The sequence below is a fragment of the Bufo bufo genome, chromosome 6 (genome assembly GCF_905171765.1).
Source record: "Bufo bufo chromosome 6, aBufBuf1.1, whole genome shotgun sequence".
NCBI classification, from domain to species: domain Eukaryota; kingdom Metazoa; phylum Chordata; class Amphibia; order Anura; family Bufonidae; genus Bufo; species Bufo bufo.
The window spans coordinates 430,194,110-430,219,082 of NC_053394.1; the positions used below are offsets into that span (position 1 = coordinate 430,194,110).

General features: G+C 40.7%; 1 protein-coding gene across 1 annotated transcript in view; it reads left to right on the top strand.

The window, feature by feature from the left end:
• SHISA6 (shisa family member 6) overlaps nt 1-24,973 on the top strand; it is a 320,679-nt gene that overhangs the window by 129,225 nt on the left and 166,481 nt on the right. The window contains exon 3 of the mRNA XM_040434916.1: nt 2,604-2,702. Coding sequence (XP_040290850.1) covers nt 2,604-2,702 — 99 coding nt within the window. The remainder of the gene's footprint in view (nt 1-2,603; nt 2,703-24,973) is intronic.

Below are 24,973 nucleotides of genomic sequence, written 5' to 3' on the forward strand. Positions count from 1 at the left end.
CTATCTATCTATCATCTATCTATTATCTATCTATTATCTATTATCTATTATCTATCTATCTATTATCTATTATCTATCTATTATCTATCTATCTATTATCTATCTATCTATCTCATATCTATCTATTATCTATCTATCTATTATCTATCTATCTATTATCTATCTTTAATCTATTATCTATTATCTATCTATCTATCTATTATCTATCTATTATCTATCTATCTATCTATTATCTATCTATCTATTATCTATCTATTATCTATCTATTATCTATCTATCTATTATCTATCTATCTATTATCTATCTATTATCTATTATCTATCTATCTATCTATTATCTATCTATTATCTATCTATTATCTATCTATCTATCTATCTATCTATCTATCTATCTATCTATCTATCTATTATCTATCTATCTATTATCTATCTATCTATTATCTATCTATCTATCTATCTATCTATCTATCTATTATCTATTATCTATCTATCTATCTATTATCTATCTATCTATCTATTATCTATCTATCTATCTATCTATCTATTATCTATCTATTATCTATCTATCTATCTATTATCTATCTATCTATCTATCTATCTATTATCTATCTATTATCTATCTATCTATCTATCTATCTATCTATCTATCTATCTATTATCTATTATCTATCTATCTATCTATCTATTATCTATCTATTATCTATCTATTATCTATCTATCTATCTATCTATTATCTATTATCTATCTATTATCTATCTATTATCTATTATCTATCTATTATCTATTATCTATCTATTATCTATCTATTATCTATCTATCTATTATCTATCTCATATCTATCTATCTATTATCTATTATCTATCTATCTATCTATCTATCTATTATCTATCTATCTATCTATCTATCTATTATCTATCTATTATCTATCTATTATCTATCTATCTATTATCTATTATCTATCTATCTATTATCTATCTATTATCTATCTATCTATTATCTATCTATCTATCTATTATCTATCTATTATCTATCTATCTATTATCTATCTATTATCTATCTATCTATCTATCTATTATCTATCTATCTATCTATTATCTATCTATTATCTATCTATTATCTATCTACCTATTATCTATCTATCTCATATCTATTATCTATCTATCTATTATCTATCTATTATCTATCTATTATCTATCTATTATCTATCTATCTATCTATCTATCTATCTATTATCTATCTATCTATCTATCTATCTATTATCTATCTATCTATCTATCTATTATCTATCTATTATCTATCTATTATCTATCTATCTCATATCTATCTATCTATCTATCTATTATCTCTATCTATTATCTATTATCTATCTATTATCTATCTATTATCTATCTATTATCTATCTATCTATCTATATATTATCTATCTATCTATCTATCTATCATCTATCTATTATCTATCTATTATCTATCTCCTATCTATTATCTATTATCTATCTATTATCTATCTATCTATCTATCTATCTATCTATTATCTATCTATCTATCTATCTCCCTATCTGCTCCCTCTGCTCGCTTTTCTCTTCCATCTGACCAGTATATTGTATAGGACACGTAGTAGAAATATATCCGTCATGCCATGCAGAAGCCGACAGAGGGCGCCAGTCAAACTGCTCCAGAACCAATGAGTCAGTGACCTATTTTCTGTGGTTAGCCGGCAGCTGGCAGGACGGGGACGAGTCTGTGGACCGCACTTACAGCCTCCATGCTTCCCACTATTAACCCTGTGTTGTGTATTTTACTATATACTGTACGGCTTTCTCATGTATGTACTGTGCTCTGTACATTGCTTCTGTACTGTCCTATAATGAGACTTTGTAGTAAGTGTTCAGCATGCGGTATTACCATGTAGTAACCTGTATGTTACGGCATATTGTGTGTATGTTTCCGTCTCATATGGAGTGGTCGTACCGCACAGGTAACCTCATCGGTACTAACAATCCTGGTCTGGAATAGTTCACACACCATGGAGCAGCAAACATTTTCTATAGCCCCTTCCGGTCACTGGTGGGACTACAGGATATGGTCCTTGGCTTTCCTATCTTTTCCATAAAGTAAGTTCTCTGCAGGTCCTTTTTTCAGTTTTTAGTCCTTTTTTGAGAGGGGTAGAGGTTTGACCAGGACCCAGAAGGTTTCCTGTTCCAGGGAGATAAAGAATATCACGTTTTCATCCAATCATATGATAGATATCTAACCGACCTGTCATTTGATTGGGTAAGTAGGATCCTGATAAGACCTAATGACTAATTTACACACAGTGAAGGTTCTAGGATACTGATCAAACCCCCCATTCCCCCCCCCCCCCCCAACCACCACCAAATTCTTACTATAGACCATAGGCAAACATTGTGCACTCCTACAATGTCCTGGTCTATAGTAGTATACCAATCAAGATCAGATGTTCTCTACCACCTCTACCGGCCAATTGTGGTGCTGAAGGACTACCCAGAGGTACAGGAAGGAAATGGATTTAGACAGGTTACATATGAACCACCCAAATGTCCACCTATCACTAACTATACTGGTGTAACTCTTCCATTTCTCTCAGCAGGACACTATGGGAAAGATGTATATCGAAGCGGAGGACCGGACCTTCACAATTTTATTTCTTCAGGATTTGTCACCCTGGGAAGAGGACATGTCAAGGGTACAGTACAAAACTTTTATCCCTTGTCTCATACATGTTACCGTGACTGTGCTCATATTACTAGCGCCCTTCACCGTTCCATTTCTTGAAGATGTCGTATAAATTATGCGTAATCATCAAGTCTAGGTAGTTATGTACCACGTTGTTTACTGTGTATTCCATCAGTAGGCTTATACTGATAACTGGTGTCTTTTCCTGTACGCAACAATACTGTTTCCATTAATGCCAACATCTTGATCTCGGCACTTTAGACTTATGAGAAAATGTTACCCTCTTAATCTTGACTTCTTCCTATACACTACAGGGGATGTGTAAGTTCCTCCTCCCCACCCCATAGGAGTAGAGGCCAGTGGATTGTATTACACAATGAATTGAAGTTCTGTAGATACATCCATAACATCAGTGAAGCCAATATATTGACCTGAAACCACAGAGTTCTTAGTAAATTGATAGACCCAGTATTGTCTATATGTCAAAAAGTGGCTGTCAACACTGGAATCAATGGAATTTGAGCAGAAATATCTCTTGAACATATTAAATTCTTCCAACAAAGCAAAACAGCTCCAGGGAATTTTGAAATGATCTTTGAGGTCAAATGTAAAAGTAGGTGAATAATCTTTAAAATTGGTACTCTGGTGTTATGTTGGAAGTTTCTAGCTTTTTATCTAGGCTGTAAGTTGGCCTTAGACCTTAGAGGTAAGTCAGGTGGCTCATCGATGGCAATTTATTCACCTAACATCCTACACAACCATTGGGTTGGCAGTTTAGGAGGTACTCTCCATGAACAAGTCTACCTGAAAAGTATCAACTATGAGAGCATGAATGGAACAGATATCCAAGGGTGGTCCATCAACACACCCTTTCCACCAGAAAAAAACATTTAAGTCAAACTTTTACCCAAAAGTTAACCGAACTTTTCACATACATCTGTCACCGTGACTTCCGAAAAAAGTCTATGGCCGGCTTTATGGTTTTTACGATTGTGGAATCTTAGTTTGGAAAATTTTGATGTGAACATAAAAGCCTGAAGTGACACATAAAGCATAGTTTCCACTGAAGTGTCACATAAAGGTGGTCTTCAACAGTGTTGAACCCCGTTTCAACAATCTGTGTTCTTAATGATGCAAGCTCCTCCCTTACTGTATCCTGTCAGCCACCCCGTCGTCTTTCTTGTGTACCTCCCATCAGTATTCGGTGTTCCGTCTGCAGTACTTCTGTATGGTATCATTTGACCAATCTCTGTATATTTTTTGATCTCGCTCAATCTGTCATTATCTCCATTGCGCATTTAATGACATAATTACCCGTCATTGGCGAAGGCCCAGTATTAAGTACAGTTTTTCATTCCCTTCATTAACCGTAACGTAGAAAGCAGTTGTCGGTAATTGTCTGCACCGTCTGAGAAGGCTTCATATTATATCTGATTAGATATCAGTAAAATTCTGATTTCTTTCGGGATTTGGATGTCTGACCTGTCAGGACGCTTCTCTTACCAAAGAACTGAACTCAGATTTTTGACATTTAAAGGTTCTGTTAAAACCGATCTATTCTTTGAAAGTGGCAGTGATGCTGCACTAAGTGACATTTAGTGCCCGTATAACCAGGCGGTAATGTCAACTATAATTTTGTCTTTTTGAAAGGGGGATGATGAAAAGCTCGAACTGGAGAATGCATTGTACATGGATAGCTCATAGCGTCACTTCAATGTTCCACAAAGCCTCAGAATTACCCAATAGCCAGGTTTTTCTTTTGCTTGTCGATGGCCAGTTTAGAAAACCCATCCGAATTTTTATGGTAATAAAAAATTCAGCCAAAGCAAATAATGGCTACAAATGTAATGCTTCATTTCTCCTCTGGGAGTGCTGCAGGGAAACTGAACACCTGCCACCAGCTTCCCCATCAGAATACAGTTGATTGATTTGGATCCTAGCAGAGGGACTTCTTCCTCTACTCATCATAGGTGATTTCCTCCCATTTGATTGAAAAAGAAAAAAAAATCCCAAAATACACTGTACTATATAAATATAATTTCTGGAGGCTTGTCCTCCACTAGCTTGTTCTCATCTGTAACAATGTAGCTATGCGTCATGAATCGTCAGGAACACTTTTGATTGGGTTTTTCCAAAAATGCATTGGTTGTTTGCGGTGGAAGGATCCGCTGCAAAGTCTGACCTGATTGAGAAAGCAGCCAATCAATTCATCAGAAAACATGACTGACGTGTAGGCTACTCTCACTGGTTTAAAATGGCCCAGCTCCTCGTTATCTGTGTCCCACTTGGTTCCAAAGTGTTGGCCATTGGATGCTGGAGATCAGATATGGGATTGATCCTTGGTTTTCTTTGCTATTGTTCTGCCTGTTTCAAGAGCCCAAAGGTCCAGAAAAATAAAAAATTCAGTTGCCTGGAAGGAGTGGAGGCCATATTTTAAGGCACTTTTATAGATTGTAAAGGTTGTTTCTGATTTATCTAGGAGGACGATGAATTAGTCCTAAATGCTAAAAGGGGTTTTCTGAGACTTTTATACTGAGGACCAATTCTCTGGATAGGTCATAAATATCTGATCAGTACTGTGAGCGCCGGTGCCTTCTCAAACAGCTGATCTTCAGGGCTCCAGGGTAAAAGTATCAGAAAACCCCTTTAATGTGTAGTTCTTAGTTTTATTTGGATTTATGTATTTGAAAGACAACTGGACTTGATTACATAAAAGTACCATACAATGAGAACCTATTAACAGGACAGGAATATTAGCACAGCCTATGAGATCCAATCACACGTGACCTAAAACTGAAACACCTACCTCTAATTCTAACCTTTATCTCCTAATTTATAACCTTTATCTCCTAATCCCAATCAACTCTTATGTTCCATAACCTTATTTTATTTATTTCACGCACTAATATAGCGCTGACATACTCCACAGCACTTTACCATCACACTGTCCCCAATGGGGCTCACAATCTAAGATTACTATCAGTATGTCTTTGAAGTGTGGGAGGAAACCGGAGAAAAGCCACACAAACATGGAGACGTTGTCCTTGGTTGGATTCAAACCCAGGACCCCAGCACTGCAAGGCACCAGTGCTAACCACTGAGCCATCGTGCTGCCCAAATCCTAACCCCAATCCTAACACTTATGCCCTAACCCATAACCCTCTTTACTCTTATCTCCTAACCCCAAAGCTAGCTTTTGTCTCTTAAACCAAAACCCTAGCCCCAATTCTAACCATTATTTCCTAAACCATAACCCTATCTCTAAACCCCATGGCTAACCTCCATCTCCTAATCCATAATCCTACATCTTAAACCCAAATCCTATCCCTTATCCCCTAACCCCAATCATAGCCATTATTTCCTAACCCATAACCCTACCACCTAACCCAAATCCTGACCCATATATCTTAATCTAAAACCCTACCTCCTAATGCCAATCCTAACCCCCTACCTCCTAACCTATAACCATAACTTTTCACCTTTATCTCCTTGCCTATAACCCTACCCCCTAATCCCAATTTCTCCTAATCTAAAACCCTACCTCTGAAAGCCAATTCTAACCCTTACCTCCTAACCAAACCCTAACCCATAACTGTACCTCCTATGCCCAATGCTAACTCTTATCTCTTTACCCATGAACTAATCTTCTAACCCAGTCCTAATCCTTACTTCCTAACCAATAACCTTAAAGGAATTTTCCGAGATTTTTTTTATTGACCTCAGGATAGGTCATCAATTTCAGACTGGAAAACCTCTTTAACTCCTACCTTGTACACACTAACTTTATCCCCTACCTTTAGTCCCATATACTGCACTGCCCTACTTGACTGTCTAAATAGGTTGTCTAAAGTTGGGCTAACATGAGGAATTGCTATTCATGATCTATGGAAAAGTTGTTATTCTCAATCTTCATATGCATACATGAAAGCCAAATTATACAAGGTCTACTGGTGAGGTACATGGACTTGCCCTTTAATTCCCCAGGATGGTTGGAGGATGGATAATGGAGAAGAAATGAGCGTTTGACTCTCCAAACTAAAGCCTATTTGGCAGAAGCACCTGCACATGCATTGATGTGAAATATAATATTCACGTCTTCCCATCCAATAACTTGAGATTTGAAATGCAAGACTGGTTTTGTCAACACAGATATTATTCCGAGATCAGAGCGTTAATATTCCGGGCTTAAGTCGAGGAATAAGATGACATTCTTTGAAGAGAGAAGAATAAAAATCGAAAACACGAGGTTAAAAAAACATGACTTATCAAAGAGACGGGAAACTGGAATTCAAAATGAAAATATAATTGTTGCATTCAGACTTGACGGGCGTAGGAAAGATGAAACCTCCTCCACATCAGCTTCAAAAAAAGAGCTGCGTGCTTTTCAGGAACATTTCGATATTGCTTTCATGAGGAAAGACTTCCAAGAAGGTAGGATGGAACTCAACAAGGTGATGAGCAGTACATAAGACCAACCACCAACCCAAATTGTAACGGTCGCATACACACACACACAGGGGGGAGGGAAGTGACCACTGCGCTCCACCCTTACCCCTGGCCCTGCCTACTTGCCTCGCGAGTCCTAATGACAGGGGACAACTGGACGGCAATCCCTAACTTGGAATAAGTGCAGGGATGACAGACAGACAAACAACAGGACGTGAACGGACCGAGTCAATACCAGGAAAGCTGAAAAGTACAAATGGAGCAAGCAGAGAATTGTCAGGAGAAGCCGCGGTCATAAATACCAGGAGAGCAGCAAAGTACACAAGGAGCAGGCAGAGGATCGTCAGGAATTCAGCAGGAGGTAAGTACGCCAGGAAAGACAAAATCACAGGTGGAACCTAAATTAACAGGCAACCTGTGGCCAGCAGGCTGCCTGTATTTATAGTGGGGAGTGAGAGTCATGTGACGTGGCCAGCGTCACATGACCGACAGACCAACCAGTCGAGCACCAAGTGATCAGCTCGGCGCTCAAGGCAGACTTAGGAGCAGGGAGCCACCCAGCTAGTAAAGCCGCCCTAGGAACGAGGTCAAACACAGATCCTCGCTCCCGAAGCTAAGCAGCAGGTCTGCGGCTAATGGGGGACCGAGTGCACCTTCGGAACCCTGTTACACAAATGGCTTAAAGGGAGACTGTCACCTGGTTTGGGGCCACTAAACCACCAGCATGCAAAAGAAAGTAAGATAAATTAAAACTTACTGGAAGAGGAGTCCGGGACTCTTTTCCAGCAACATCAGACACTGTGCTGATGAATCCGAGGACTGCATACTTTGTTTCACTGCACATGTTCCCGATGTCCAGTGCACGTGCAGTGTAGCGAGGTGTACTGTCCTCAGCTTCTTTTGAGGAGTATGCAGGTGCTCGATGCTGCAGGGCAAGAGTCCCTGACTCTTCTCCCAGTAAGTTTGAATTTCATTCACTTTCTGATGCTGGGATGGATGGGTTTGCTATGGGCAAGTTTAGGACCCTAATTTCCAGCTGTATGATGGCATGCTGGTAGTTCATTGGTCCCAAAGCAGTTGATAGGTTCCCTTTAAATCAGCCGGGTTGATCTAATGTACTGCTCATTACCATGTTCAGTTCCATCATTAAAGGTGACAGTTTTCCTTTAAGGTGATCTCGGTGGAGGTCTTTCCATGGACTGCATAACATGCCAAATGAGATCCGTCCGTTTCTTGGTTACTGGAAGGGACTTTCTCTACATTGGTTATGTATATGTGGATAGTTTTTTTAGGCAGTGATGTTGTCAGAGATAACTATAGCCATATGGACTGGGTAGTCAACTAGCTTGTTATGGACTAAGTTCATATAGGAAGGTGATGTCTTCAGGGATAACCACAAGGACCCAGGTTGCATTACGGATCTTCTGATTTGATTGTGGACTTTCGTGGGGAGATTAAACTTTTGGCTTCATCTTCAACAAAAAGAATAGGAGTACCTGATTTTCACCAGATTTATTACGCATTTTACACACTTTTTTGCCTTGTTCAAGGGTCCAAGCAGGGAAGGTGTGTGGCTTAGAGAGAAAAGGGTTTAAAAAGCAACAAAATTTTGGTGCAAATTTTGACTATTAATAGGTGGTATAGTATGAAGTTAAGAGGGTGTTCACGATAGACGCTATACCAATTTTCTGGTGTAAAAAAAGTTGGAAACTTCCAAGCAAAGATTGAGACTTTTTGCACTTTTACACCACACTTGCCACATTTCTGGGCATTTGTATGGGCAGGGTTTAACAGGAGAAGCGTATTCTCCAGCTGACTGAAAATTTACTATCATTATCAATTATAGCTCTAACCTATGGTGGCTCATAACTGGGGTAAAATTGACTTTCTGGAGGATGGAGGGTCATCTGACTCCAGCACAAAGTAGACCAAGACTGGCATATCAAACATTTGTCTTCATAAATTCCTCCCTTAGACTAGACAGATTATACAGTAGGTGCACCATGATGTTTCCTCAACCATGATGAATCCTCCATCAGCCACTATAATAAATCTCGCGCATCATTAGACTGTCTAAATATTCCACAGGATCAGTAAATCTGCCCCAGTGTCTTCGTAACAAGGCAAGTGCACAAAAATCTTACAGGGGGGTTTATTCTGGTAATGAATGACCCTATTCTATGATGCACTTGTTCCCCTTAAAGAAGAAGTCAACTTTTTGACTTTCATGAGCTGGCCTTTTTTGGGTAGGCTTACCTCTCTGAACCCATGTGCAGAGTATAACCTGATAAAAAAAATCCTTCCATGTAAAAAAGATGGAGTGTCATGGAAGTTTCGATCTACAGATACAGTTATACTGAGGTTCCCTGGAGCTGGAGGAAATTGGGACAATTATCAGATGGTCTTGAGGACTGGCTAAGCACTCAATATGAAAAGAGTATGTTCAAAGTTCCTTAAAGTGACTCTCACCCGACACACACTCGATACTTCAAAATACACAGAGATGTCTAACTCTGATTAAAATATTTTGATCTTTTCATTAAGAGACTGAAGTTGAATAAAACATGTGCCGTTTTTGCGATGCCCGCGAGCAGCTTAGAAAGCCCTGGCGCCCGGCAGGATTCCCGCTGACAGTTTCCATATTGTCCATGCCGCTCTTTTGCAGAGAACTTTTAATGTTTTTTTCACAGATCTGTCACTTCATAAATATTAACAAAATTAGCTTGATGGCAGATTCTCAGGAAATAGACAGTTCTGGGCGAAGGAAATATTCCAAACGAGGGATAGTCAGGAGTACCTACGGGCAGTATATTCTGTACAATATGCATGCTACATGTCAGATTCATACTCTACATACTCATGATGGTGACAACTGCTGTCTTTTTAAAGAAAAAGTAGTATGTAGTTGTCACAGCCCTGCCCCCTCACTTGTATGATTGAATATCATGTCCTGACCTGAACATCTCCTCATAATCTGTGTATTTTTGGTCTCTCCCCTTCTCAATGCCTATTAACAATGCACATTCCCTCTCCCCGTCTCTAAGCCAATCAGGAATCTCCTTACTTCTGCTCCCTCTCCCCTCTCACAGCATGCTGTATCACACAAAGCAGAGACTGCAGCTGCATCTCCCTCCTTCCCCGTCTACTATTTAATGTATTAAATGGATGGTTCAATTAATGTTGCTCAGTCTATTGACAAGGTTTAAAAAAGGTCAGAAAAAAAACGAAGTATTCCGATGTTGAAATAAATGAAGAGAGCCGTGCGCAGCCGCCTCTTGATTGACAGCAGCCATGAGACAGGGGTTCGGGGACTCAGTGTCGAGAGGTGGGACAACCTTAAAGCATCCTTTATATTGGTCGGAGCTCTATTTATCCGAAAAGAGCTCTAAATCCCAGACATGGTGAGAGGAATTGATAATGTGACTTGCACCTGGTTCTTCCATAGACTGCCAGAAGATGCTTCTCTTAATAAATATGACAGCACACCTCGGATTAAGCCTGCTATATGAAACTGCTATTTTAATAAATTCCCCCCATTTCATTAAATTCTATCAAACTTCAGACGCCACTAGAGGGAGCTTGTGAGATTACTGTAGACAGAAATATACAGTCACCACTAGGTATAGCTTTTTCAATATAGATACCTAAATTCACCACTAGAAGGAGCTTAGGAGGTTACTTTAGACAGAAATGTACAGTCACCACTAGGGGGAGTTTAAGTTCTTATTGCATATAGATATATATATATATATATATATATATATATATAGTCACCACTAGAGAAATCTCAGGAACTTAGTGTATGTAGATATATTCAGCCACCACTAGAGCGAGCTTAAGAACATATTGCATGCACATATATATATTGTCACCACTAGGGGGAGCATGAGAGGTAATTGCATAAAGATATCTACAGCCACCACTAGAGGGAGATAAGGATCTCACAACACAGTCACCAATAGAGAGAGCTTAAAGAGGACCTCTCACTGCTCCTGACAGGCCTGTTTTAATAGCTCCATGCATTCCCCGTGTAATAACAATTCTGGAGAATCTATTCTTATGGCTCTATGTTGTGTCATTCCTTTATTATTTCTGCTCGAAGTTATAAATGAATTGCTAGCAGTCTGCAGTAAGGGTACAGAGGGGGAGTAACAAGTCGGGGGTGTGTGTGTACCTGCACAGTCTGAAAATGGCAGCACTGATTGGACAGACTGAATCTGTGCAGGTACACCCCCCCTAACTGGTTACCACTAGGGATGAGCGAACCCGAACTGTATAGTTCGGGTTCGTACTGAATTTTGGGGTGTCCGTGACACGGACCCGAACCTTTTCGTAAAAGTCTGGGTTCGGTGTTCGGCGCTTTCTTGGCGCTTTTTGAAAGGCTGCAAAGCAGCCAATCAACAAGCGTCATACTACTTGCCCCAAGAGGCCATCACAGCCTTGCCTACTATTGGCATGGCTGTGATTGGCCAGTGCACCATGTGACCCAGCCTCTATTTAAGCTGGAGTCACGTAGCGCCGCACGTCACTCTGCTATGATCAGTATAGGGAGAGGTTGCAGCTGCGACGTTAGGGCGAGATTAGGCAGATTAACTCCTCCAAAAGACTTCATTCTGTGATCGATCTGCAGCTGTGGATCATTGAAGTGCTATTATTGACTTGCTCACTTTTTTGAGGCTGCCCAGAGCGTTTTTAGATCACTTTTTTTCTGGGGTGATCGGCGGCCATTTTGTGACTTGTGGTGCGCCAGCACGAGCTATCACCAAGTGTATTTAACCATCGATAGTGTGGTTATTTTGTGCTATATCCTACATCAGCTGCAGGCTGAGCCTGTGTCACCGACGTGCATTTAACCATCAACAGTCTGGTTATTTTTTGGCCGTATACTACATCTGGTGCAGGCTGAGCCTGTGTCACCCAAGTGCATTTAACCATCAACAGTCTGGTTATATTTTGGCCATATATTACATCAGGGGCAAGTTGAGCCTGTCACCCAGCGCCTAAAAAATAGACCTGACATTTCTATTCAACCAAATCTGCACAGTTTTAGCTGGTCAAGTTATTTGTAGTGACCGTAAAAGCAGACTTTTTGTTCTGGGTTGAAAAACTATTCCCAAATTTGCCATTCTCAAAATAACTAGTTTCTGGTATTTGAGGCCTACTTGAAATCTATCCCAAAAAGAAAATCTTACATTGAAGGTATTGATAGTGTGATTCAGAAAAACCTAAGACACACGCTAGCGTGCTGATAGAAGTGTCATTCTGTGATTAAACCTATAACTGTCACACAGTGCAAAAAAAAACAGGTCTCACATCTCTATTCAACCAAATCTGCACAGTTTTAGCTGGTCAAGTTATTTGTAGTGACCGTAAAAGCAGACTTTTTGTTCTGGGTTGAAAAAGCATTCCCAAATTTGCCATTCTCAAAATTGTGGTGAACGGGAACAATGAGGAAAACATCTAATAAGGGACGCGGACGTGGACATGGTCGTGGTGGTGTTAGTGGACCCTCTGGTGCTGGGAGAGGACGTGGCCGTTCTGCCACAGCCACACGTCCTAGTGAACCAACTACCTCAGGTCACAGTAGCCAGCAGAATTTACAGCGATATTTGGTGGGGCCCAATGCCAATCTAAGGATGGTAAGGCCTGAGCAGGTACAGGCATTAGTCAATTGGGTGGCCGACAGTGCATCCAGCACGTTCACATTATCTCCCACCCAGTCTTCTGCAGAAAGCGCACAGATGGCGCATGAAAACCAAGCCCATCGGTCTGTCACATCACCCCCATGCATATCAGGGAAACTGTCTGAGCCTCAAGTTATGCAGCAGTCTCTTATGCTGTTTGAAGACTCTGCTGCCAGGGTTTCCCAAGGGCATCCACCTAGCCCTTCCCCAGGGGTGGAAGAGATAGAATGCACTAACGCACAACCACTTATTTTTCCTGATGATGAGGACATGGGAATACCACCTCAGCACGTCTCTGATGATGACGAAACACAGGTGCCAACTGCTGCGTCTTTCTGCAGTGTGCAGACTAAACAGGAAGTCAGGGATCAAGACTGGGTGGAAGACGATGCAGGGGACGATGAGGTCCTAGACCCCACATGGAATGAAGGTCGTGCCACTGACTTTCACAGTTCGGAGGAAGAGGCAGTGGTGAGACCGAGCCAACAGCGTAGCAAAAGAGGGAGCAGTGGGCAAAATCAGAACACCCGCCGCCAAGAGACTCGAGCCTGCTACTGACCGCCGCCATCTGGGACCGAGCACCCCAAAGGCAGCTTCAAGGAGTTCCCTGGCATGGCACTTCTTCAAACAATGTGCTGACGACAAGACCCGAGTGGTTTGCACGCTGTGCCATCAGAGCCTGAAGCGAGGCATTAACGTTCTGAACCTTAGCACAATCTGCATGACCAGGCATCTACATGCAAAGCATGAACTGCAGTGGAGTAAACACCTTAAAAACAAGGAAGTCACTCAGGCTCCCCCTGCTACCTCTTCTGCTGATGCCGCCTCGGCCTCTTCTGCTGCTGCTGCCGCCGCCTCGGCCTCTTCCTCCGCCTCTGGAGGAACGTTGGCACCTGCCGCCCAGCAAACATGGGATGTACCACCAACACCACCACCTGCGTCACCAAGCATCTCAACCATGTCACACGGCAGCGTTCAGCTCTCCATCTCACAAACATTTGAGAGAAAGCGTAAATTCTCACCTAGCCACCCTCGATCCCTGGCCCTGAATGCCAGCATTTCTAAACTACTGGCCTATGAAATGCTGTCATTTAGGCTGGTGGACACACACAGCTTCAAACAGCTCATGTCACTTGCTGTCCCACAGTATGTTGTTCCCAGCCGCCACTACTTCTCCAGGAGAGCCGTGCCCTCCCTGCACAAACAAGTGTCCGATAAAATCAAGTGTGCACTGCGCAACGCCATCTGTGGCAAGGTCCACCTAACCACAGATACGTGGACCAGTAAGCACGGCCAGGGACGCTATATCTCCCTAACTGCACACTGGGTAAATGTAGTGGCGGCTGGGCCCCAGGCGGAGAGCTATTTGGCGCACGTCCTTCCGCCGCCATGGATCGCAGGGCAACATTCTTTGCCTCCTGTCTCCTCCTCCTCCTACTCAGCTTCCTCCTCCTCTTCTTCCACCTGTTCATCCAGTCAGCCACACACCTTCACCACCAACTTCAGCACAGCACGGGGTAAACGTCAGCAGGCCATTCTGAAACTCATATGTTTGGGGGACAGGCCCCACACCGCACAGGAGTTGTGGCGGGGTATAGAACAACAGACCGACGAGTGGTTGCTGCCGGTGAGCCTCAAGCCCGGCCTGGTGGTGTGCGATAATGGGCGAAATCTCGTTGCAGCTCTGGGACTAGCCGGTTTGACGCACATTCCTTGCCTGGCGCATGTGCTGAATTTGGTGGTGCAGAAGTTCATTCGCAACTACCCCGACATGTCAGAGCTGCTGCATAAAGTGCGGGCCGTCTGTTCGCGCTTCCGGCGTTCACACCCTGCCGCTGCTCGCCTGTCTGCGCTACAGCGTAACTTCGGCCTTCCCGCTCACCGCCTCATATGCGACGTGCCCACCAGGTGGAACTCCACCTTGCATATGCTGGACAGACTGTGCGAGCAGCAGCAGGCCATAGTGGAGTTTCAGCTGCACCACGCACGGGTCAGTCGCACTGCGGAACAGCACCACTTCACCACCAATGTCTGGGCCTCCATGCGAGACCTGTGTGCCCTGTTGCGCTGTTTCGAGTACTCCACCAACATGGCCAGTGGCGATGACGCCGTTATCAGCGTTACAATACCACTTCTATGTCTCCTTGAGAAAACACTTAGGGCGATGATGGAAGAGGAGGTGGCCCAGGAGGAGGAGGAGGAAGAGGGGTCATTTTTAGCACTTTCAGGCCAGTCTCTTCAAAGTGACTCAGAGGTAGGGTTTTTGCAACACCAGAGGCCAGGTACAAATGTGGCCAGCCAGGGCCCACTACTGGAGGACGAGGAGGACGAGGATGAGGAGGAGGTGGAGGAGGATGAGGATGAAGCATGTTCACAGCGGGGTGGCACCCAACGCAGCTCGGGCCCATCACTGGTGCGTGGCTGGGGGGAAACACAGGACGATGACGATACGCCTCCCACAGAGGACAGCTTGTCCTTACCTCTGGGCAGCCTGGCACACATGAGCGACTACATGCTGCAGTGCCTGCGCAACGACAGCAGAGTTGCCCACATTTTAACGTGTGCGGACTACTGGGTTGCCACCCTGCTGGATCCCCGGTACAAAGACAATGTGCCCACCTTACTTCCTGCACTGGAGCGTGATAGGAAGATGCGCGAGAACAAGCGCACGTTGGTAGACGCGCTACTGAGAGCATTCCCAAATGTCACAGGGGAACAAGTGGAAGCCCAAGGCGAAGGCAGAGGAGGAGCAAGAGGTCGCCAACGCAGCTGTGTCACGGCCAGCTCCTCTGAGGGCAGGGTTAGCATGGCCGAGATGTGGAAAAGTTTTGTCACCACGCCACAGCTAACTGCACCACCACCTGATACGGAACGTGTTAGCAGGAGGCAACATTTCACTAACATGGTGGAACAGTACCTGTGCACACCCCTCCACGTAATAACTGATGGTTCGGCCCCATTCAACTTCTGGGTCTCCAAATTGTCCACGTGGCCAGAGCTAGCCTTTTATGCCTTGGAGGTGCTGGCCTGCCCGGCGGCCAGCGTTTTGTCTGAACGTGTATTCAGCACGGCAGGGGGCGTCATTACAGACAAACGCAGCCGCCTGTCTACAGCCAATGTGGACAAGCTGACATTCATAAAAATGAACCAGGCATGGATCCCACAGGACCTGTCCATCCCTTGTGCAGATTAGATATTAACTACCTCCCCTTAACAATATATTATTCTACTCCAGGGCACTTCCTCATTCAATACTATTTTTAATTTCATTTTACCATTATATTGCGGGGCAACCCAAAGTTGAATGAACCTCTCCTCTGTCTGGGTGCCGGGGCCTAAATGTGTGACAGTGGCCTGTTCCAGTGGTGGGTGACGTGAAGCCTGATTCTCTGCTATGACATGAATACAGATTCTGCGCTGACATAAGGCCAGATTCTCTGTTACGGGACCTCTCTCCTCTGCCTGGGTGCCTGGGCCTAAATGTGTGACAGTGGCCTGTTCCAGTGGTGGGTGACGTGAAGCCTGATTCTCTGCTATGACATGTAGACAGATTCTGCGCTGACATAAGGCCAGATTCTCTGTTACGGGACCGCTCTCCTCTGTCTGGGTGCCGGGGCCTAAATGTGTGACAGTGGCCTGTTCCAGTGGTGGGTGACGTGAAGCCTGATTCTCTGCTATGACATGAATACAGATTCTGCGCTGACATAAGGCCAGATTCTCTGTTACGGGACCGCTCTCCTCTGTCTGGGTGCCAGGGCCTAAATGTGTGACAGTGGCCTGTTCCAGTGGTGGGTGACGTGAAGCCTGATTCTCTGCTATGACATGAAGACTGATTCTGCGCTGACATAAGGCCAGATTCTCTGTTACGGGACGCTCTCCTCTGTCTGGGTGCCGGGGCCTAAATGTGTGACAGTGGCCTGTTCCAGTGGTGGGTGACGTGAAGCCTGATTCTCTGCTATGACATGAATAAAGATTCTGCGCTGACATAAGGCCAGATTCTCTGTTACGGGACCGCTCTCCTCTGTCTGGGTGCCAGGGCCTAAATGTGTGACAGTGGCCTGTTCCAGTGGTGGGTGACGTGAAGCCTGATTCTCTGCTATGACATGAATACAGATTCTGCGCTGACATAAGGCCAGATTCTCTGTTACGGGACCTCTCTCCTCTGCCTGGGTGCCTGGGCCTAAATGTGTGACAGTGGCCTGTTCCAGTGGTGGCTGATGTGAAGCCTGATTCTCTGCTATGACATGAAGACAGATTCTGCGCTGACATAAGGCCAGATTCTCTGTTACGGGACCGCTCTCCTCTGTCTGGGTGCCGGGGCCTAAATGTGTGACAGTGGCCTGTTCCAGTGGTGGGTGACGTGAAGCCTGATTCTCTGCTATGACATGAATACAGATTCTGCGCTGACATAAGGCCATATTCTCTGTTACGGGACCTCTCTCCTCTGTCTGGGTGCCTGGGCCTAAATGTGTGACAGTGGCCTGTTCCAGTGGTGGCTGACGTGAAGCCTGATTCTCTGCTATGGCATGAAGACAGATTCTGTGCTGACATAAGGCCAGATTCTCTGTTACGGGACCTCTCTCCTCTGCCTGGGTGCCTGGGCCTAAATGTGTGACAGTGGCCTGTTCCAGTGGTGGGTGACGTGAAGCCTGATTCTCTGCTATGACATGAATACAGATTCTGCGCTGACATAAGGCCAGATTCTCTGCTATGGCATGAAGAGACTGATTCTCTGCTGACGTGAAGCCAGATTCTCTGCTATGGGACCTCTGTCCAATTGATATTGGTTAATTTTTATTTTTATTTTTTTTATTTTAATTCATTTCCATATCCACATTTGTTTGCAGGGGATTTATCTACATGTTGCTGCCTTTTGCAGCCCTCTAGCTCTTTCCTAGGCTGTTTTACAGCCTTTTTAGTGCCGAAAAGTTCGGGTCCCCATTGACTTCAATGGGGTTCGGGTTTCGGGACGAAGTTCGGGTCGGGTTCGGATCCCGATCCCGAACATTTCCGGGAAGTTCGGCCGAACTTCTCGAACCCGAACATCCAGGTGTTCGCTCAACTCTAGTTACCACCCTTTTGTACCCTTACTGCAGGCTGCTAGCAATTCATTCATACATAAGAATAGATGTTCCAGAATTGTTATTACAAGGGAAATGCATGTAGCTATTAAAATAAGCATGTCAGGAGCGGGGAGAGGTACTCTTTCAGAGCTTATTGCATACAGATATATAGTTACCACTAAAAGCAGCATGAGAACATACTTCATACGGATATATTAAGCTACCACAAGCAGGAGTACAGCGTTTACTGCAAACAGATATATAGCCACCACTAGAGGGAGCTCAGGAACTTACTGCAGACTGACATATACAGCCACTATATATATATAGTCACCACTAGCGGGAGCTTGGGAACTTATGGCTTACAGATATATATAGTCACCAATAGAGGGTGCTCAGGAGCTTACTGCGTACATATATACACATTCATCACTAGAGGGAGCTCAAGAGCATACTGAATACAGATGTACGGTATGCACCATTAGATGGAGTTTAGGAACTTACTGCATACAGACATATACATGCACCATTAAAAGGGAATCTCAGGAGCAAAATGCATACAGATATACATGTACACCACTAGAGGGAGCTCAGGAGCAAACAACATACAGATATACATATACACCACTAGAGGGAGCTCAGCAGCAAAATGCATACAGACATACACATGCACCACTAGAGGGAGCTCAGAAGATTATTGTTTACATACAGCCACAACTAGAGGGAGCTCAGGATATACTCTTTACAGATATATACATGCACCATAAGAGGGAACTCAGGAGCAAAATGCATACAGATCTATACATGCACCACTAGAGAGAGAGCTTACAAGATTACTGTTTACAGATATATACAGCCACCACTAGAGGGAGCTCAGGAGCAAATTGCATACAGATGTATACAGCCACCACTAGAGTGAGCTCCGCAGATTACTGTTTACAGATACATACAGCCACCACTAGAGGGAGCTCAGGAGATTACTACATACAGATATATACATGCACCATAAAAGGGAGCTCAGGAGCAAAATGCATACAGATATATACATGCACCACTAGAGGGAGCTCATGAGCAAAATACATACAAATCTATACCTGCACCACTAGAGGGAGCTCAGGGGATGGGGATGACTGTTTACAGATATACACAGCCACCACTAGAGGGAGTTTACTGCAGACATTTGTATAAGTTCATAGGTATAAACAACATGCAGTAACTGCTGCGCGCCCTGTAATGCTGAATGGGGGCAGGCAGCATTTTATGTTTTAATTCAATTTCTACGCAAAAGAACGTTCATTATTTACACCAATGCTAAAAAGGAGGTCGGAATCACAGCACTCAAGTCCGTATATCACATGTAAAGCATTGTAATAAAATTTGAATAATAATTCCAGAATCTTGATGCCCTGCAGAATTACAGCTCACATAAAATGAGCAAAACCACAATTCTCCTTTAAGTGGAAATTTCAGCTCTAACATGATTCACGTTCAGCAGCCATAGTAAATTGATTTGGAATAATGTATGTAAATATTTCCTATGGCCGTCAGGAAGACGTGCTCTGTATACTCATGGGTTGAGCCTCTTCTAGATCCCGCATGTGCGCACAGATGGAATCAATACGTTTTCCTTTCTCTTTAAAATGAGTAAGCAGGACCCCAAAGGATCTGCCCCGAAGATTGCCACACTCTGCAAAGTGCATCAGCTAATCTGTGATCAGTAACATTTCACCATCCAAACAGAGGGGTGTGCACGCAGCATTATCCTTGTATGTAGGGCGTGCAAATATCTCCATTCAATTCATGTGTTATAGATCCAACTCCTGAGCCTGGAAACAACTGCTACAAAGACAACAGTAACACAAAGAAAGTACAAGTCAGCATAAAAACTGAAAGGAACAAGTAAATAATACATTAATAAAAGAGAAACTCCACCCAAGCAGGTAGTATTATAGTAGTTATATTCTTGTACATAGCAGGTAGTATTATAGTAGTTATATTCTTGTACATAGGAGCAGTATTATAGTAGTTATATTCTTGTACATAGGAGGCAGTATTATAGTAGTTATATTCTTGTACATAGGAGCAGTATTATAGTAGTTATATTCTTGTACATAGGAGGCAGTATTATAGTAGTTATATTCTTGTACATAGGAGGCAGTATTATAGTAGTTATATTCTTGTACATAGGAGGCAGTATTATAGTAGTTATATTATTGTACATAGAAGGCAGTATTATAGTAGTTATATTCTTGTACATAGGAGGCAGTATTATAGTAGTTATATTCATGTACATAGGAGGCAGTATTATAGTAGTTATATTCTTGTACATAGGAGCAGTATTATAGTAGTTATATTCTTGTACATAGGAGGCAGTATTATAGTAGTTATATTCGTGTACATAGGATCAGTATTATAGTAGTTTTAGTCTTGTACATAGGAGCAGTATTATAGTAGTTATATTCATGTACATAGGAGCAGTATTATAGTAATTATATTCTTGTACATAGGAGCAGTATTATAGTAGTTATATTCTTGTACATAGGAGCAGTATTATAGTAGTTATATTCTAGTACATAGGAGCAGTATTATAGTAGTTATATTCTTGTACATAGCAGGTAGTATTATAGTAGGTATATTCTTGTACATAGGAGCAGTATTATAGTAGTTATATTCTTGTACATAGGAGCAGTATTGCAGTAGTTATATTCTTGTACATAGGAGGTAGTATTATAGCAGTTATATTCCTGTACATAGGAGCAGTATTATAGTAGTTATATTCTTGTACATAGGAGGCAGTATTATAGTAGTTATATTCTTGTATATAGGAGCAGTATTATAGTAGATATATTCTTGTACATAGGAGCAGTATTATAGTAGTTATATTCTTGTACATCGGAGCAGTATTATAGTAGTTATATTCTTGTACATAGTAGGCAGTATTATAGTAGTTATATTCTTGTACATAGGAGCAGTATTATAGTAGTTATATTCTTGTACATAGGAGCATTATTATAGTAGTTATATTCTTGTACATAGTAGCAGTATTATAGTAGTTATATTCCTGTACATAGGAGCAGTATTATAGTAGTTATATTCCTGTACATAGGAGCAGTATTATAGTAGTTATATTCTTGTACATAGGAGCAGTATTATAGTAGTTATATTATTGTACATAGGAGCAGTATTATAGTAGTTATATTCTTGTACATAGGAGCAGTATTATAGTAGTTATATTCTTGTACATAGGAGGCAGTATTATAGTAGATATATTGTTATACATAGAAGCAGTATTATAGTAGTTATATTCCTGTACATAGGAGCAGTATTATAGTAGTTATATTCTTGTACATAGGAGCAGTATTATAGTAGTTATATTCTTGTACATAGGAGGCAGTATTATAGTAGTTATATTCTTGTACATAGGAGCAGTATTATAGTAGTTATATTCTTGTGCATAGGAGCAGTATTATAGTAGTTATATTCTTGTACATCGGAGCAGTATTATAGTAGTTATATTCTTGTACATAGTAGGCATTATTATAGTAGTTATATTCTTGTACATAGGAGCAGTATTATAGTAGTTATATTCTTGTACATAGGAGCAGTATTATAGTAGTTATATTCTTGTACATAGGAGGCAGTATTATAGTAGTTATATTCTTGTACATAGGAGCAGTATTATAGTAGTTATATTCTTGTACATAGGAGCAGTATTATAGTAGTTATATTCTTGTACATAGGAGCAGTATTATAGTAGTTATATTCTTGTACATAGGAGGCAGTATTATAGTAGTTGTATTCTTGTATATAGGAGGCAGTATTATAGCAGTTATATTCTTGTAAATAGGAGCAGTATTATAGTAGTTATATTCTTGTACATAGGAGGCAGTATTATAGTAGTTATATTCTTGTACATAGGAGGCAGTATTATAGTAGTTATATTCTTGTACATAGGAGCAGTATTATAGTAGTTATATTCTTGTACATAGGAGGCAGTATTATAGTAGTTATATTCTTGTACAGAGGAGTAGTATTATAGTAGTTATATATTCTTGTACATAGGAGCAGTATTATAGTAGTTATATTCTTGTACATAGGAGGAGTATTATAGAAGTTATATTCTTGTACATAGGAGGCAGTATTATAGTAGTTATATTCTTGTACATAGGAGCAGTATTATAGTAGTTATATTCTTGTACATAGGAGCAGTATTATAGTAGTTATATTCTTGTACATAGGAGCAGTATTATAGTAGTTATATTCTTGTACATAGGAGGCAGTATTATAGTAGTTATATTCTTGTACATAGGAGCAGTATTATAGTAGTTATATTCTTGTACATAGGAGCAGTATTATAGTAGTTATATTCTTGTACATAGGAGCAGTATTATAGTAGTTATATTCTTGTACAAAGGAGCAGTATTATAGTAGTTATATTCTTGTACATAGGAGCAGTATTATAGTAGTTATATTCTTGTACATAAGAGCAGTATTATAGTAGTTATATTCTTGTACATAGGAGCAGTATTATAGTAGTTATATTCTTGTACATAGGAGCAGTATTATAGTAGTTATATTCTTGTACATAGGAGCAGTATTATAGTAGTTATATTCTTGTACATAGGAGCAGTATTATAGTAGTTATATTCTTGTACATAGGAGCAGTATTATATTAGTTATATTCTTGTACATAGGAGCAGTATTATAGTAGTTATATTCTTGTACATAGGAGGCAGTATTATAGTAGTTATATTCTTGTACATAGGAGGCAGTATTATAGTAGTTATATTCGTGTACATAGGAGGCAGTATTATAGTAGTTATATTCTTGTACATAGGAGGCAGTATTATAGTAGTTATATTCGTGTACATAGGAGGCAGTATTATAGTAGTTATATTCTTGTACACAGGAACAGTATTATAGTATATATATTCTTGTACATAGGAGCAGTATTATAGTAGTTATATTCTTGTACATAGAAGCAGTATTATAGTAGTTATATTCTTGTACATAGGAGGCAGTATTATAGTAGTTATATTCTTGTACATAGGAGGCAGTATTATAGTAGTTATATTCTTGTACATAGGAGCAGTATTATAGTAGTTATATTCTTGTACATAGAAGCAGTATTATAGTAGTTATATTCTTGTACATAGGAGGCAGTATTATAGTAGTTATATTCTTGTACATAGGAGGCAGTATTATAGTAGTTATATTCTTGTACATAGGAGGCAGTATTATAGTAGTTATATTCTTGTACATAGGAGCAGTATTATAGTAGTTATATTCTTGTACATAGGAGCAGTATTATAGTAGTTATATTCTTGTACATAGGAGTCAGTATTATAGTAGTTATATTCTTGTACATAGGAGGCAGTATTATAGTAGTTATATTCTTGTACATAGGAGGCAGTATTATAGTAGTTATATTCTTGTACATAGGAGGCAGTATTATAGTAGTTATATTCTTGTACATAGGAGGCAGTATTATAGTAGTTATATTCTTGTACATAGGTGCAGTATTATAGTAGTTATATTCTTGTACATAGGAGGCAGTATTATAGTAGTTATATTCTTGTACATAGGAGCAGTATTATAGTAGTTATATTCTTGTACATAGGAGCAGTATTATAGTAGTTATATTCTTGTACATAGGAGTCAGTATTATAGTAGTTATATTCTTGTACATAGGAGGCATCATTATAGTAGTTATATTGTTGTACATAGGAGACAGTATTATAGTAGTTATATTCTTGTACATAGGAGCAGTATTATAATAGTTATATTCTTGTATATAGGAGCAGTATTATAGTAGTTATATTCTTGTAGATAGGAGCAGTATTATAGTAGTTATATTCTTGTACATAGGAGCAGTATTATAGTAGTTATATTCTTGTAGATAGGAGCAGTATTATAGTAGTTATATTCTTGTACATAGGAGCAGTATTATAGTAGTTATATTCTTGTACATAGGAGCAGTATTATAGCAGTTATATTCTTGTACATAGGAGGCAGTATTATAGTAGTTATATCCTTGTACATAGGAGGCGGTATTATAGTAGTTATATTTTTGTATATAGGAGCAGTATTATAGTAGTTATATTCTTGTACATAGTAGCAGTATTATAGTAGTTATATTCTTGTACATAGTAGCAGTATTATAGTAGTTATATTCTTGTACATAGTAGCAGTATTATAGTAGTTATATTCTTGTACATAGTAGCAGTATTATAGTAGTTATATTCTTGTACATAGGGGGCAGTATTATAGTAGTTATATTCTTGTACATAGGCGCAGTATTATAACAGTTATATTTTTGATCAGCTTTCTTTTACTTCTATCTGCTCTGTATAGACACAATCCATTTACCTGTCTATTATATTTTTCAGCAGACCATATTTGCATTTTTTTTTTTATTGGATATTTGCAGGATTTACCAATTGTATAATGGGAAGCCCAACAAAAACTTACTTTTTAGAACTTATAGAATTTTTATCCTGTTTGAAACTTGCAGACTCTTCCCCAGCCTCTGCATTGTCTGCCCTCAGACTTTACTATTCCTTTATCTTCTCTTCCGCGCATGGAGTAAATTAGTTTTTTTTTTTTTTTTTGTGATTTATTTTTCCAAGGTGTATTCACGTCTGTTGGTAAGAATTGGATGTTGTCCCATTTACCTTCTGATTGCCCAATAACAGCGGAGAACGCGGTATGCAAATCAACCTTTCTTTATTGGCTGCGTGCATAATAAGATGTATGCAGGCCAGGACAATGTGTGTATTGCCCGTGTAAATTTGCTGACATAATGTGGCTGGGCTTACAATGCTGAAAGAAGGCGATGCCTCAGAAAGGCCCTTCACTAAGAAAAAAACATTTTATAATGCAAATACTTCACATTTCCCAACTCGATGCCATACGAAGAAGTAGAAATTGTAATTAAAAACGTCCAACACAGTGGAAGAAACCGGGAACAGGATGTCTCTTTCTTCAGTTTCATATATTTGGATTTCTTTTGTTCTTTTCAAAATTGGATTTTATTGCATATCTTCAATGTATTGTAAAACTCAATCTCGGTCTCCTATTGCCTTTGT